The sequence below is a fragment of the Rhizophagus irregularis genome, chromosome 5 (genome assembly GCF_026210795.1).
Source record: "Rhizophagus irregularis chromosome 5, complete sequence".
NCBI classification, from domain to species: Eukaryota; Fungi; Glomeromycota; class Glomeromycetes; order Glomerales; family Glomeraceae; genus Rhizophagus; species Rhizophagus irregularis.
Window position 1 is genome coordinate 2,983,022 of NC_089433.1, and position 17,856 is coordinate 3,000,877.

The window sequence follows — 17,856 nt, forward strand, 5'->3', positions numbered from 1 at the left end:
TTTGGCCGGTAGGAGAAAATTAAACCATTATTTAGCAAAAATTTTTTAACAATTCAAAAGAAAATAGCTAAAACATTAGAATTACATTATTTAAATAAAGTTTTATATTAAAAAAATTACACAATCTATAAATATTTTAAATGAGATTTGGAATGGGATTTGGGATTTGGGATGGGATGGGATTGGGACTGGTTTGGGATTGGAATGGGTATGGGATTTGGGATTTGGAATGGGATGGGATGGGATCGGATATGGGATTTTGAATGGGTGGGCCAAAATTATCTTGATTCTGGCCGAATTTATAATGTTGGCCAAATTTAGTTAAAATCGAAAATTTTTATATGGTCTAACATGAGCTTTATATATCTTCATAACCTAATAAAGTTGATTATTTTGCTAAATTACACCTAGAAATGAATATATTTTGATTAAAAGGGAAATTTTCATATTTAAGAAAAATCGATCTCAAAAAATTATTAAGCAATCCAATCAAATTTTGTTCCAAACGGGCTCATCCTTTATATGATGCACAAATTTGGTACAAATTTATGCAAATACATTTTTACTGGGTATCATTACTAATTTACTTTCTTTCATTACTAATAAACTGAATATGTAACTTATGAAGTATTTTGTATATTTTTATATTTTAAACTAATAAAAATTTTATAATTTCACTTTAAAAATTTATGAATTACCATACAATGATGTGATTTTATTGCAATTTTTAGCACATTTTATTTTATGATCAAATGTGCAGAGATCATAGTGAAATTATAGTGAAAATCGTATTAAAATCGTAGTAAATTTAATTGGATGATTTTTCAACAGAAATCACACAGAATTTTTTCATAGGGCATTAATTATCATCATATATACTGTATAATGTATTTATAAATCATTCCTAATATTTTTAATTTTCAAAATAATTCCAATATCTTATTTGTTAATTCTTTCGGTAAATACAAGTTTTAGATCGCGGGGGGTTAGTAAGAACTGAGCGTTTAATAATAATTTGTCCTTATTAATGCTATTTTCAGGGAGAGTCCATTTATATTTGAGCACTTTAAAAGGAATGATATAAATTACTTATTTGGTTCAACTATAAATAAATTAAGCAATTTAAATATATTTTACTCACGGATCATTGAAAGAATAATTCTTTGTTCCATTAAAGATAAATTTTGTCCGACACTATATGTTTTTAAGAAAAAATTTAATTTTAAAATGTGGTAAAATTATTTTATATTTGTAAAAAGAAGTACATGCTGTATATACCAATTTCTTGGACCAGAAGAAAAAGTAACCCAAGAATATGCGTGTCTTTTCTCGCTACTTAAAAATCTTTCAGGGTCGTATTGATTAGGATTTTTCCAATATTTTGGATTATGATGAATTTGCCAAGCATTTACCATACATATAGTATTTGTTGGTAGAGTATAGGGGCCAAGCTTAACTGGCTTATTTAATCTTCTAGCAGTTATTATTGGTGCCGGTGGATAAGCTCGTAAAGATTCTTTAATAATTGCATTGACATATTTCAATTCCTAATATATATAGTTATATACAGTACACATAATATATATGAGTAAAATACAGTAAAATTGTAAAATGTGAAAATTAATAAATTATAGTAATGGCTTAATAGTACCTTTAATTGATCTGAATTTGGTATAATTGGTTCGTTACCAAGAATATTAATTACTTCTGCTCGTGCTTTTTCTTGCATTTCCTATTTATTTTGAATTACAAACAAATTAATGAAAAGATGTAAATTTTGAAAAATCAACCACAAAAATTTACCACTTACTGGATATTTTGCAAGAAAATAAAGCGAAACACTCAATGCTATTGAAGTGCCTAAAAAAAAAATTTTTTTGAAATTTTAAATAAAGATCTTTGTAATTCATAAATAAATTTTCTGTCCCCAGAAATTTATGTCCTAATTTAATCTAATATGTACGTACTACAACGCACAATTTTAAACTTACTATCATGTCCTGCAGCAAAAATGCTCGCCAACTCATCCCTTAATTGTTTTATATCGGTATTAATTTCTTCTCGTTCAGTAAGTTTTAACATGCTCGTTAATAAATCACGACCATTATAAGAATTTTTCTTAATCTCATTTCTCCTTGCTTCTATAACATCATAAATGAATCCATCAAATTCTTTGAGTGCATCCAAGTATTTTTTGTTAGATTTTAAAGGCAATTTATCTACCCATGGAACCATACGATAGAGAGGAGATCCAACAATTGAAACAACATATTTATAAGAACTTATAAGATGAGAAACTCCTTCGGATTCTAAACACTAAAATATAATCTTTTTTAGATTGTAATAATTAGTACTAAAGAAATATATATATCTTCCAACTCTTACTCCAAACTTATGTCCAAAGCCCAATTTTCCCAATGCTTCAATTGTAACACGTTGCATAGTTTCGTATACATCAATTGGTCGATTTAATTTTGGTTTCATGAAAGCAAAAAGGTCCATCGTAGTTTCACCAACAATTTCTGGAGATAAGGCAATATTGAATGCAGAATTCGCTAAATTCCTATGAGTTCTCCATTTCTATAAAATAGTCAATATTACTTTAAGTATTAACGATTCTACTTAGGGAATAACGGCATTAACGCGAATAATGCTTATAAAAATCGAAGTCGAGATTACATACATCTCCATTAGCAAATGGTAATCCAGACCCGAAAAATTTATCTAAAAAACTACCAGGATCTGGTTCGAATTTGGTAGCATCATCCTCTAATAAATAATTTTAATTATTTAAGGGAACGTTTTGTTATGTTTTAACTGTACCGCACATTAAAAAAACAAATTACCTGATTCAGTCAATAAAATTTTAGCATATTCAGGGCTTGCGATACTTACTGAGCCGAAGTAACTCTATAAAAGTAAATAAATATATATTTTTTAATAAATAAGAGAAATTAAGATAAAAATGGGTGACATTGATATTTACAAAATAAATTCCATGGTCTCCTGAACGTCTTTGAATTAAATCCTCAATTTCATCATAGTTTTTTTGTTGTAAATTGGCCCACAATATTTCTAATGTAGAAACATTTGGAATACTCTCAAGTCCTTCAGGTTTTTTATTAATTTTACGAATGAAATTAATAACAACAATCAAGATAATAACGAAAAATATTGATATAAACATTTTTTTGTTTAAAAGTACATGCTGTAGGTACTGTACAGACAGTATATTTATATAATTACTTGTTACATGAAACATTATAGGCCCAATTTAGTAAGGTATTTTGGTCTTTCGAGATTTACGAATTATAAAATTCGGAAGGTTTTATCTAACCTGAATGCAAAATTATCATGCACTTGATTATGCCTACGGCACCCCATAGAAAATTTAAAATACACATGACGAACTATATTAGTTCCCTTAATTTGTATAAGCATTGTATTAGAAATTTCTCTTTTTAGCTAAGGGGTGAAAATTATTTTAATTAATGATCGACAAGTGATGCGACATTTCCGATGGCTGTTAATTTCGCAAATATATCGTTTTTTATTAAGGAGGTGATGCTTTTTGATTAAAGAAGTGGGTTGTACAAACTATTGTTGAAAAAAATGTATCGTTTTTGATTATTGAAAAAAATGTATCATTTTTGATTATTCGGTAGTGTCACATGGCATGCGCAGTGCATGCGCTAATTGCGCTATGTACTGTACTACAGTACTATTATTTTTCGCGTTTAACGGATAATCGATGAATTTATGAATTAAACTACCGCTATTTTCCATTTTTCATATTATTTACTCAACCTTTATTAAAATTAAATAATTAATGAAGTACTTTTACTAATAGCAACTCTTTACAATTAATTTAATATATGAAAATTGCTAAGCTTGTAAATATCAATACATATATATATTTAGACAAATTAATATTATTTTGCTATAATATATAATTTATATCTAAGATTCTTTTTATGTCCATAAATTAATACTTTATTATGTAATTTTTACAAAGTTATTATTAGTTAACTTTTTGAAAAACTGAAATTTTAAAAACACCAGATTTTATTAATGAAACCGCCTTTGTCGTATTAAGTAATTCGATTCTCCATAAAATTTTACATATATTCGAGCAATTAAAATAATATTTATTCTCCATTAATAAGTTGCATCTGGAGGTTGAAACTAAAAAAAATGAAAAAAGTTGGCGTAATGGAAATTTTTTATACAATTATTATATTATTAAAAAAATTATTAAAATAGATAGAGAAAAGTTCAAAAAATAAAAGTTTATTAAGGTTCATAGTATATTATCTAGAAAAAAAATCATGTTATATTAGAACTATTTATTGATTATAATATGTTTTAATTAGCAAAAAACAAGTCAGCCAAAAAAACCTGACATTTCCGCTGACTGGTATGTATTTATAACGTAACACTTTGTTGAATCAGATTTTGCGAAAGTTTTGGAACTGGTATCTGAGAGCACAGCATGTGATTTCGAATTCACATCGATAACTTGCAGTTAGATTCTAATTAGCTGATAATAAATGCATTTCATGACGTTATGTTAACAAAAACTTTGCTTTTTTTAGAAACCATATTAATAAGAATGTTGTGAAAACATTTCTTTGATAGCAAAAATTAAATAAAATAAAAAAATAGTTTTCACCGGTCAAAATGGTGCAATCGGCTGGAAATCGGATGTCCGATTTTAGGTCGATTTTGGGTCGATTTTGGGTTAAAAGTTCCGAATTTAAAAAGTTCCGATTGGCAGCAAATCGGAATACAAATTCGGAACTAAATCATTACAAATCAACATTCTGAATTAATTCCGATTTAACAAAATCAACATTACGATTTAGCAAATTGATATTACAGATTTTGAAATATTTTTAATATTTTTATTAAAATCATATTTTGTAAAAAATGATACAAATTAGCAAATTAAACCCACCAAAACCCAAAAACCTACCAAAAAACTCATCCAAAACCCTCCAAAAAACCCTATTAAAAATCTACAAAAAACCCTGCCAAAATCCACCAAAAATCCCTATGCAGTTTTTTTTGCACCGATCCACCTCATATCCACCCATAAAAGCCGAAACCTACAAAATTAAAGAAAGAAATGTTAGAATGTCTCTTATAGATAATTTCGAAACTTCCCTATAAACATTCATCTACTGATTACTCACGCCTAAAGAAGCCGAAACCTATAAAATTAAAGAAAGAAACTTAACGTGATCATGGTTAGAACGTTTCTTAAAAATAATTTAAAAACCCCCTAACACTTACCTGCTGATTATCCATGCCGAAGCAGTTTCCTATAAAAAAGAAATGAAAGAAACGTTAAAACCGTTTTTTTTTTAAAAAAAAAGTTTCGAAATTATTTTTGAAACTCACTTTGGATTCTGGATTCCACGCCGGAGCCGATTTCCTACAAAAGTGAAATAAAAAAAAAACGTTAGAAACGTTAGTTTAAAGTTTTCTGAATTAAATCTCGAAACTTACCATGGAATTCGGTATATTAGGAGCCGATTTCCTACAAAAGTCATAAAAAAAGTTAAGATACGTTTTTTAAAGTTTTCGAAAAAATAACTTCGGAAACTTACCTGGAATTCTGGTATCCAAGATGGGCCAGTTTCCTTATCTTCAGTAGACTTCCGGTATCTACGTTATAGCCGGTTTCCGACAAAAACAATTATAAAAAATGTTAGTATACGTTTTTATTAAAAGTTTTCGAAGTCCAACTTCGAAAACTCACCGGATTCCTTCCTTATTGGGCCGATTTCTACAAAATCATAATAAAAAAACGTTAAAACCGTTTTTTCTTTAAGCTTCAAAAATTAGTTTCGAAACTTACCTTGGAATTCGGCTATCCACATCGGAGCGATTCCTACAAAAAAAAATAAAAAAAAACATTAGAAACGTTTTTTTTTAAAGGTTTTGAAGATTATTTTCGAAACTTACCTTGGAATTTGGCCATCCACTTTGGAGCCGATTCCTACAAAAAAGAAATAAAAAAAAGTTAGAAACGTTTTTTTTAAAGGTTTCGAAGATTATTTTCGAAACTTACCTTGGAATTCGGCTATCCACTTTGGAGCCGATTCCCTAATAAAAAAGATAAAAAAAAATGTTTCCGAAGTAAAGGAAACTTCAGAAACTTTCGGAATAAAAAAGATAAAAAAAAGTTTTTTTAGTGAAAGTTAAAAAAAAGCTTAAATTCGGATAGCTTATTTTTAACATTAAAATGGAAATGATCACATCAGTATCAATCGGGGACTGTATACACGATTAATCCTCCTGTTTTTCGAAATACTGTACCCCTGAACCCGTTGCCTTTTCATCGCTGGTTCCTTCTCAACATCTATCCTATCCTTTAATAATTCAACAATAACGTCCATTACCCGCTTCACGTTTTTACGCAACTCCTTTTCTTCCTCTTATTCGCAAATAGAGATTGAAATCGGGATATATCACACAAGTAAAATTTAACTAATTCGGTATGAAAAGTAAGGGGAAAAGAAATAAAAAAGGATAAGAGTTGGTTGCGAAAAGAAAAGCGGATCACCACTATACTATAGATTGATAAATGTCCGATCATAATAATAATTTCGGGAAAATCCAAGTTGGGTAAAATCAGTGGATAGCGATACCTAATTTGGCTTGGGAAAAATCTGCGTAAACTTTATAAATTCACAAAATTATTCTAAATTATAGTTTCTTTTTACCGCAAATTTTTGTTCAAAATGACTGTTAATATTAAAGAAACTTATAATGTCAGGCCAACTCAACCAACACAACATTCACCAATAATTCTATCTAATCATGATTTAGTACTTCCAATGGTTTACATGTTTGCTCATCATTTTTACAAGAATGTTGATAACAAAAATGATTTTATGGATCCTAGTAAACTACGTGATTCATTGGGAGATATTTTATCTGATTATTATCCATTGGCTGGTCGTTTAAAAAAAGAAATTGATGGTAAATTAAGCATTGCATGTTGTGATCAAGGTATTCCATTTATCATAGCCAAAAGCCCAGATATTACAATTCAACAACTTGAAGAAAAAAAATGGCAGCCTTCTTCAATTCCAGATCATCTTGTACCTGATTTACCTGTAACTCATGGATTAATATCACTTCCTTTGGATGTGCCATTACTTATGGTACAACATACCACATTAGCTGATGGATCTGTTGTTTTAGGAACGGTCATGCATCATACAATTGCAGATGGTATCTCATTATTTTGTTTTTTAGATAATTGGGGACGTAAGGCTCGTCAAGAACCAATCATTCCTCCTGTACATGACCGTTCTTTACTAAAGGCTAGTGGTAACCCACCAACTCATGAGCATCCTGAATTCAAGCTGTTTAAACTTCCGACTGAGGCTTCTCAAGCGATGCCACCGATGCCACCGATGATAACAAAATTATTTCATATTAATAGAGATAATTTAAAAAAATTATGCAATGTTTATTCTGGTGAACATAATTTGGTTTCAGCTAATGATGCACTTGTAGCTCACCTTTGGAGATTGGTAACTAGAGCACGTGGAATTCCTTTAGATGCAGAAGTTATTTGTGCATTTCCTTGTGATGGAAGAAAAAGACTCAAACCATTCTTTCCACCAAATTATTTTGGTAATTGTATCTTGTAAGTTAACTGATATGTCTTATCTTAAATCGCTGATAAATTTTGATATTTATATTCCTGATATTTCCTAGAAATACGGTACTAAAAATGCTTGTTTCTGAGTTGATAAATGGATCTCAACCAAATCTTGCACTTCAAATACGAAAAGCAATTGATAAAGTAAATGACTCAAAAATAAGATCCTCAATTGATTGGATTGAGCAACAACCAAATAAAAGTGAAATTAAATTAAATTGTAATTACTATTGTGGCAAAGATCTTGTCTTGACCAATTGGTCTAAATTTTCATTATATGATTTAGATTTTGGTTATGGAACTCCATTAAGATTTAGCTTGAGAAGAGGAAGAAATTTGGATGGAATAGTTATCCTACTTGGAACTAAATATGATGATGGAATACAAGCTTATACAAGCTTAATTATTGAACACATGCAAAAATTAGAGCAAGATCCTGAATTTAAAGAGTTCTTTCAAATTTCTTAAGTAGATTTTGTAGGTTTTCTTAAACAATACATGTGTCATGTAATTCTTAAATTTGTAAAAATTAAAGAGATTAAATTATTAAAAAATTATTGCTTTTGTGTTTTTTTACCAGTGAGACAAATAATTCCACTATGAGTTAATATTATGAACATTACAGTATTAGTTTTTGCGCTAGTAAATAACATTGAGAGAGCACCCTTTAACTAATCATACTCATTTTTTGAAATTGCTGACTCAGAAGAACTTTTCCACGTATCTTAAATCATACTTAAGAATTTATTCCTGTAAATATTATAATATTAATAATCAAAAATTTTTTATATTTTATTAAAATGCTCTCATAATCTTTTATTTCCTCTAAATTAACCACTCCAATTGTTCAATCTTTAATTACAACTGCTCTATAAATTGTACATAATGGTATTTTACTAATCTTTTTACATTGGTATGAACTTTATTCCAATCTAAATTATGAATTTTTTGAAAATAAACACCCCTATAAAAAAGAATTGTCCAGAAAATATCTACAAAATGTCCGGAAAATGTCCTGGTATATTTGAGCGTGTCCAGGAAATAACCATTTTTCGTCCTAAAAAATAATCACATCATCTGTTCATAATTTTTTAAATGTCCAGAATATGTACAGAAAATTACTAATTGTCCGGAATATGTATAGAATTTTTTTTTAAAAAAAAATTAATAATTTTCTAATGCAGAAAATGTCTGAAATATGTATGGAATTTTTTTTAAAAAAAAATTAATAATTTTCTAATGCGGAAAATGTTTGGAATATATATATAATTTTTTTTAAAAAAAATTAATAATTTTCTAATGTGGAAAATGTCCGGAATATGTATGGAATTTTTTTTTAAAAAAAATTAATAATTTTCTTCTAATACGGAAAATGTCCGGAATATGTATAGAATATTTTTTAAAAAAATTGATTCGCTATGGATTGCATTCAAATATAAATCACATACAATAGCCAAAATGTATTTAAATACCTTACACAAGTAATTATACAATTGATAAATTAAATTAATTAAATTTGTACCAAAAGTCTGTAATCCCAACAAGCAAAATTGATTCCTTGCAGGTGAACAAGAATTATAAACCCATGTAATTCCATCATTGCACTGACGCCAAAGTTTCACGTAATCATCTTTCTTTTTTTTGTGATGCACAACAAATACGAGTAGTTTCTAAGTACATAAGTTTCTATTAATACAATTAAAAAAATGGTTATAATTGCCAATAAATGTTAATTGTTAATAAATACTTACACGGTAAATATGTGTTGTCATGATCAATTCCACTTAAAAAAGCACGAAGCAAGGGATTTATTACATCTGAGAAATATGAACCTTCGTTCAATTTTTTGGTAAATTTATGATTTGAATAAGTACGGTTGTTCCATACTTCTTTACTAAAAATAATTAGCGCTAAATTAAATTAATCAAATTATAGTAAATTAATAAAAAAATTCACTTACAGCACTAGCAAAATATTATCAACGACTTGTTTCTGTTTAGAAGGAACCTCCTTCCATTTTGAATCATGCAAAAATTTCACAGGAACTGGTGAAAAATTAATACTATGAAAGAACTCATTTGAAGCATAATACATTTTGTATTTATTTCATCTCTAATTTCGGGAAGATAAAGCCTTTTGGCTCCTAATTGTAGTGCAATAATAAAATTAATTCATTCATTATGTACAGTGAAAGATCGCAAATGATAAGACAATACTAAAAAAATATACAGATAATTGCTGCAGTGATATCTCGTCTAAGGGTTTTATTAGATTCGAATTCTCATCAAGCACAAGGCTGGCTACAGGGTCCTTCCAACTAGGGATTGGAATCGATTCCCATTATTAGAATCGATTCTAAAATCGATTAATCATGATTAATCGTTTCGCAAATACCGATTTTTTTTTATACTATTTATAATAGGTATGTTTAAACACATATCACGTGATTACAAAAAATTACAGTGATTGACGAACAAATTTCCTTTTTCGGAAATTTGTACAACCTTGTGCGATAGCAACTTGAATTTTATTGGGAGATAAAATTTCCTTTTTAGGAAGTTTGTGTTCTGTCACGTGATTCGCGGGCGGAATTATGAATTTGGCCAAAATTAACTATTATGAACAAATAATAATTTACGGTCAAATTAATGAAACTGCGCCACAATAAGTAGATTCGATTTTTATTCGAGATTCGATTTAAAATCGATTCTTATCGATTTTCGATAGTTTCGATTTTAATCGAATCTTTTCCAATCTCTACTTCCAACTAAGTTCCTCAATATTAATAAGAGATAATTTATCTAAAATAGAGTCGCATAATTCTACATCTTCGTCTGATTCAGGTGACTTCAATCAACAATCAATTACTTACGTTAAATTAAATAAATTAACAATGTTTTTATAGATAGCAATTGGACTTTCGTCATCACTACTGGAACTCTAAAAACGTTTGAAATCTCATTATTATATAAATTTACAAAGTTAAACAACTGCAATAAATAGATAAATACCTTATAATGTTCAAAAGCACTGATTTCATTTAAGCTTTGTACAGAATCATATACTTGTTTTAACTTAAAATAACAATACTATTAATTTCTTTAAAATTTTATGAAATTTAATTTAAAGATCTATATCAACTAATTAATTATTCTCAATTGTAAATATTTATAACATTCTTTTAATAATTATTAAAATTCAAAATAAACTTTTTCAATAAAACTCTATTCAGACCTCAAATACACAAAAAATATTCAATGCTCGTCAAAACTATCATCAAAATATCAATTATCAAGTTTTATTCAAAATACATTTTATCAATGATACTCTATTCAGACCTCAAATACAAAATTAATATACTATTTGGTCGTCAAAAGCCATCATTCAAATCATCATCGAATACAAACTAATCATGGTTACAATATATTTTCATGAAGTATAAACGCTTTATACACTTTACACTCATGATCATGGTCTTTTATCTTTAATAAGGCCAGTCTACTGCTTTCTTTGCTTCATAAATTATAAAATCAAAACTTGGAAATTCTCCTTGAAGGGACTGAATGATGCGGAAAACAATTGTTGAAGGTGTAATTATATAAGTATTCGCAGAAATTCAATTACCTTCATAATATTAAAAAAACGTTTTTTATAAATTATAAAGTTACACAATCCTAAGTCATGTGGTATAATTTTCACATCACACGTCCAATCGTTTAATTTTAAACGTGAAAATTAAAATTTGTTGTAAGAAATCAAAATTTGGTTGAAGAAATGACTAAAGCATTTGAAAATCTATCATTATATGGTGGCTATCATCTATAAACGACAAAAATATGGTGTCTTCAAACTTTTATAAATCATAAATTAGAGTGACATTTGATAAATGTGCTAGAAATAACAAAAATTAAATTTCAAAAAAATCGTACATAATAAATATTACTTTTTAATTTATCAAACTGTAAATTTTTAACCTATTTATAACATAATATAGCTGGATTTTAGCCATGAACATTTGCCTCACTACTTCTGCTATGACTGAAGTTTGAAATGAATAAGACAAACCCTGCACAAGGTACTAGCCAATTGGTTAATTATTAGTCGATCATAGACTTATTTAGTAATTGTATGACGTGATGGAAAGTATGAGTCACATGATACAGATTAAAGTTTAGCCCACAAACCTTTTTAACTGTTAGTTTCTTTTTTATTTAAATAATAAATCAATGAAGATTTATATAACATTTAGATTCCATTTATCTTACGAAGCGTAAACTTTATTAACGTGTACATTCATCCGCGTTTGGCAATACGACATATCAATAAATGGACCTAAATGTACAATAAATACTAAAATCATTGCGAAAAGAGAAATATTTTTAATGTTTGTTATTAAATCATTAAAAATTTTTAATTGTGGAAAACTCTTTAAAAGCTACTTTAATAGAATCTTGTTTCATATCCATGATTTAAATTATCCTCCGATTTTTTCTTTCTACATAATGCAACAAACCTTTCCCCTTAATACACACCATACACATGGTTTATTGTTCTTATTGTTCTCCGATTCTTTTCCGTTTCTTTATTTTCTTCATTAATTTCTAAAAAAAATTTCAATATCATTTTCTTTCATTATAAATAAACCAAAAATATTTACTTTCATATTTATTATACCATTCCCCTTATCTATCCCTCGTTCTTTGTCCCCAATACATAAAATTAAAGAAAAATAAATATATCCTCTTAATGCGTATTCGTAAAAGGATTTTCAATCTATGTAAATTGAAAAATTTCAACTAAATAAACATAAATTATATATATACCAGCATTTCAGAAGATTAGGCTCTACCTAAGTAAAACTTTTTAAATCAGTATTTATATTTTTTTAGTATTGATAAATTGTCACAAGTACTAGTGCCCAAATGGTTGTGAACAAAATAATCATGTTTATAAAAAAGTAAATCTAATGTTTCCATAAAATGTTAGCTTTTAAAAGATGATGATTTCTACCAAATTTGTAGATTTATACGTCTAATAAAATAAAAAACTATCGTGAATTTTTACAAGCATCTGAAAAGATATGTTTAAAATTATCATCTATATTTCAATGTCTTATTGAATTGTCTGGTTTCTATATTTGTAAAATGTTTAATTTAGTTAATTAGTTTATTTAATTGATTCGTTTAATTCAACACCCTAATCCTCATTCTGATACTTATTATTTATATTTTAATTAACGCTAATTATTGAGCGATTATTTGCATAATTCATTCAAGATTCAGGTGGTTTATATTTATTCACTGAATAACTTCTGATTAAATTTTTTTGAATTCTGTAAAGTTCATTATAACTGTTTCAAATTATCAAAGCTATTAATCAAATTGCAGTTTTATGAAAGGGATTTATTTATTTTTGATGCAGTTAGTCAGATTATTAATGAATGACAATTCAATTGACATTTTCTGACTCGAATTAAATTTTGTCTTGTTATTTAATTGAGTATCTAATTACATTTAAAGCTCAAAATTTAGTTGTCACAGAATTGCCTTAATTTATAAGTTACTTAAAATACACAATACTTATTATAGTTTACTCAAAATCTCAAATCAATTCAACCTAAAATGTATTATTTTAACTTAGAATATTTATTGTTTAATACGTCGTTGAATTACATTGTCGAAGTAAATGATTGTATACAAACTAGATATATTAATTCCGGTATGTAGAATTAGCAAACAATTTAATTCACCGTGATAATGGCAAAGAAACTCTACGACCAAAAACTAATTTAATTCCTGTAGTAATAAACTTACATTCTATTGATACACAGATTTTTGCTGAAACTTTCAAATCTGGCACAATGTTTTAACAATATCTTTTTAACATCTTTGCGGTAATGTTACAATTTTTTAAATGGTATCGTAATAATATAGTTATGATAATCTTAACGATAATTTTTCAACATCTCCGTGGCATTAGGTTTGATATCGTTCTGATATCATTCCGATTTTGTAGTCCCGATATCGTGAGTATGCTATAAAAATATCGTTAAGATTATCATAACTATATTATCATGATACCATTTAAAAAATCGTGACGTTGCTGCAAAGATGTTAAAAAGATATCGTTAAGATTATTATAATTATCATAGTTATATCGCCATGATATCATTCATTAAAAATTGTAACATTATTGATAAGATATCGAAACTGTTATTATTATTATAACTATATTGTCACGATATCAATTAAAAAATCGTAATGTTATTACAAAAATGTTAAAACAATTTTATTTATTAATAAAATACATCATATTAATATGTAATTATAATAGTCAACATAAAACAACAAAAGCAACGTAATAATCACGCCTAGTAATATTAACATTATTACACCGATTAGTCTCGCCTAATATGATATGAAATCAAAGATGTAATGTACTGTGAGCATCATGATCAAGATAAAAACAACATTAAATAATTTTTAAATTATTGTACCTGATACTAAATTACTTAGGCGCATCACCATGGTACTAAATTACTTAGGAGCATCACAACATGGTGATATCGTTACTACACTGATTAGTTTCGCCTGAACTTCGTTTCGAAATTACAACGCAAATTTCTGTGAAATTAAGGATACAAAACGCATTATGGTTAAGATAAAATTAAAGATGCAAACATTGTACCTGGTAAATTAGTTGGACAACGCAAATTTCTGTAAAATTATTAAAATTATGTACCTGGTAAATTAGTTGGACAACGCAAATTTCTGTAAAATTAAAGATATAATTGTGTATTTGTAAATATAAAACAACGTTATAAAATTAAACATATTAAAATCGTCGTACTCGAGGTAAATACTGTTAAATTACTTAGGCGCATCACAATGCGGCGATATCACTGCAATATTGTTACTACCTACACTGATTAGTTTTGTCTTACGTTATACTGAACTTCGTTTTGGAATTACAACGCAAATTTCTGTGAAATTAAGGATACAATATGTACCTTGTAAATTACTTAATTGCTAATTCGGTTAAGATCGGCAGTGTCTTACTATGTAAAATCGGGGCAAAAAAAGAAAATAATTATCTCTTGATCCAATGATCCAATTTCAATGAACTTTTTTTTGTTTTATAGATCTTGATTTCCTCAATAAAATAAAAAATTTATTGAAATTGAAATACTAAATTATAAGAAAATCGTGAAAAAGTATTTCATATTATTATTATGACTAAATTTTAGTAAATCATAAAAAAAGAATTGATTCCTAATTCAGTGATCCAATTTCAATAATTTTTTTTTGTCTTTTAGGTCTTAACCTCTTCTTCACAATAAAAAAAAGTTTGTCAATATTGGACTGCTAGATCGGAAGATAATCACAAAGATATATTTTGCCATATCATAATCTAAAAATCGTCTGGCAAAATATGTTTTCGCAATTATCTCACGATCTAGAGGCCCAATTTTGACAAAATTTTTTTATTATGTAGAGATTATTGAGATCTAAATAACAAAAAAAAGTTTATCGAAATTGGATCACTGAATCAGGAGATAATTGTCTGCTTTGTTATTAATGGAATCTGATCGTTGTCAGTAAAATATGTTTTTGTGATTATCTCACAACCTAATGGTCCAATTTCAATGAAATTATTTTTATTTTATAAAGGTAATCCAGACTTACAGAACAAAAAAAAGTTCATCAAAATTGGATTATTAGATCATATGATAATTATTTTTATTATTTGCACCAATTTCCCCAATTTTACATAGTAGGACACTGCTGATCTTAACCGAATTAGCAATTAAGCGCATTATGGTTAAGATAAAAATTAAAGGTGCAAACATTGTACCTGGTAAATTAGTTGGACAATGCAAATTTCTGCAAAATTAAAGATATAATTGTGTATTTGTAAACATAAAAATAACGTTATAAAATTAAATATATTAAAATCGTCATACCTGGTAAATACTGTTAAATTACTTAGGTGCATCACGATGCGGCAATATCGTTACTACACTGATTAGTTTCGCCTTATGTTATACTGAACTTTGTTTTGGAATTACAAGGCAAATTTCTGTGAAATTAAGGATACAACAATCATCGTGTCTGGTGGTAAATTACTTAAGGATATCACAACATGGCGATATCATTTACGACGCCAATTAGTTTCATCTGAAAATACAATTAATCATATCTGGTAAATACATCTCTTTCTCCAGATGGTCAATATTCAACCAGCGATACCATTACAATATCATGGAGTAGTTATGCTTAACATTATCGAATTTTGCTACAAATATTATATTAAAAAAAAATAATAATAAATATACCAAGAATTTCCGTGAAGTATTAAGAAAATATTTTCTGGTAAAATAATAATATCTACCGGTAAAAGATATCTCCAGGTATAAAACAATATTTTAAAATATCAAATTTGAACATCAGTGAAAGAAAATACAATTGGAATTGTTACAAAATGGCCATAGCTATAATTTTGTTCGCAGCTGTCAAATAAACTTCATTTTTCAGTGTTGAAATTATACCAGAATTAAAAAAGGAATAAACATGATATTATTTATACATGATATTATTTATTTGTTTTTAACGTGAAAAACGTATTTCATGAAGTGGAGAAAAGTGTAGACTGTAAAGGTGTGATAGTTGTCGTATCACTCGAGTTGTGAATGTTTTAAATCTAACAAACAAAAACGATGATTGGATGGATAATCAATACAAAATCATGTGATAGGAGATTAGCATGAATACGAAAATCAATGCTATATTTTTTCTCCTCTCCTCTTTAGACGGTGAATCTGAGCCTATTGCTACGACCACATACTTTTTAAGTGGAAATTCATGTGAGTTGATGGATTTCATTGTGTTCTTCAAGAGTTCAAGTGGCTTGGTCATTCGATCATATATTTTTGAACTTTAAAATTAAGCGGACATTTATAAACTTTAAAAATTAAGCAATATCAAGAAAAATTCTCAAGAATTTTTCTTAAGAATGTGACTTTAATTTATTAATCGGAATTAAAATAAGCGGTATCACATTTTTAAACTTTAAAAATTAAGCAGTATTAAGAAAAAATCACTTTAATTTATTAATTGGAATTAAAATAAGCGGTATCACATAATTAAACTTTAAAAATTAAGCAGTATTAAGAAAAATTCTTGCGAATTTTTCTTAAGAACGTGACTTTAATTTATTAATTGGAATTAAAATAAGCGGTATCACATAATTAAACTTTAAAAATTAAGCAGTATTAAGAAAAAATCTAGCAAATTTTTCTTAAGAACGTGATTTTAATTTATTAATCAGAATTAAAATAAGCGGTATCACATTTTTAAACTTTAAAAATTAAGCAGTATTAAGAAAAATTCTTGCGAATTTTTCTTAAGAACGTGACTTTAATTTATTAATTGGAATTAAAATAAGCGGTATCACATAATTAAACTTTAAAAATTAAGCAGTATTAAGAAAAATTCGCAAGAATTTTTCTTAAGAACGTGACTTTAATTTATTAATCAGAATTAAAATAAGTGGTATCACATTTTTAAACTTTAAAAATTAAGCAGCATTAAGAAAAATTCTTGCGAATTTTTCTTAAGAATATGACTTAATTTATTAATCGGAATTAAAATAAGCGGTATCACATTTAAACTTTAAAAATTAAGCAGTATTAAGAAAAATTCGCATATCTCCATTAAACTTAAACAGTATTAAGAAAATTCTCGCGATATCACAAAAATTAAATAGTACCAAGAAAATTCTTTATTAATCTGTCTTTTTGAACTTTAAAGAATCACCAAGTAACAATTCGAACACACGTTTTTCCTTGTCTATTTTAAATCAACAAGAATGAAACATCAAATATTATACTACAATAAAGCTATATGGCCGTAAAATAATAATTGTTTTTTATCTATAATCCACTTTTCGTGTCATAAACAAAGTGAACTTTTTGTATGCGGTCAATTATTGATATTGGAAAGATTCTTCTTTAGCGCATGTCTTGAATTGACTGAATATGATAAAGAGGACATTTCAATACATTATGAATTCTATTAGTATCATCGAACCAATCAATAGTAATAAAGACATAATATTTGCCATTATTGCCTTTGTATTTGAAGATTCCCTTTATAATTGCATAACATTCACCATTG

At 27.3% G+C, this 17,856-nt stretch overlaps 4 protein-coding genes across 4 annotated transcripts; 1 reads left to right on the plus strand and 3 right to left on the minus strand.

The window, feature by feature from the left end:
- Window positions 1–939: 939 nt before the first annotated feature.
- OCT59_025191 (uncharacterized protein) lies at window positions 940–3,262 on the minus strand (the record flags this gene model as incomplete). The annotated part of the gene is made up of 11 exons (XM_025322927.2): window positions 940–1,064; window positions 1,142–1,194; window positions 1,279–1,547; window positions 1,652–1,732; window positions 1,811–1,860; window positions 1,992–2,316; window positions 2,386–2,580; window positions 2,684–2,769; window positions 2,847–2,910; window positions 2,987–3,108; window positions 3,247–3,262. 11 exons carry the CDS (start codon window positions 3,260–3,262, stop codon window positions 940–942), a joined length of 1,386 nt encoding a protein of 461 aa, XP_025164978.2.
- A 1,756-nt stretch (window positions 3,263–5,018) lies between these two features.
- Window positions 5,019–6,604, minus strand: OCT59_025192 (uncharacterized protein; the record flags this gene model as incomplete). Its single annotated transcript, XM_066136718.1, has 11 exons — window positions 5,019–5,108; window positions 5,196–5,213; window positions 5,296–5,324; window positions 5,404–5,437; window positions 5,512–5,542; window positions 5,613–5,670; window positions 5,765–5,791; window positions 5,864–5,896; window positions 5,971–6,004; window positions 6,077–6,088; window positions 6,572–6,604. 11 exons carry the CDS (start codon window positions 6,602–6,604, stop codon window positions 5,019–5,021), a joined length of 399 nt encoding a protein of 132 aa, XP_065991921.1.
- Window positions 6,605–6,749: 145 nt separating this feature from the next.
- On the plus strand, window positions 6,750–8,149 carry OCT59_025193 (uncharacterized protein; the record flags this gene model as incomplete). Its single annotated transcript, XM_066136727.1, has 2 exons — window positions 6,750–7,666; window positions 7,738–8,149. 2 exons carry the CDS (start codon window positions 6,750–6,752, stop codon window positions 8,147–8,149), a joined length of 1,329 nt encoding a protein of 442 aa, XP_065991922.1.
- A 1,242-nt stretch (window positions 8,150–9,391) lies between these two features.
- On the minus strand, window positions 9,392–9,775 carry OCT59_025194 (uncharacterized protein; the record flags this gene model as incomplete). The annotated part of the gene is made up of 2 exons (XM_066136737.1): window positions 9,392–9,575; window positions 9,642–9,775. The coding sequence occupies 2 exons, from the start codon at window positions 9,773–9,775 to the stop codon at window positions 9,392–9,394; spliced, it is 318 nt and encodes a 105-aa protein (XP_065991923.1).
- Window positions 9,776–17,856: the final 8,081 nt, after the last annotated feature.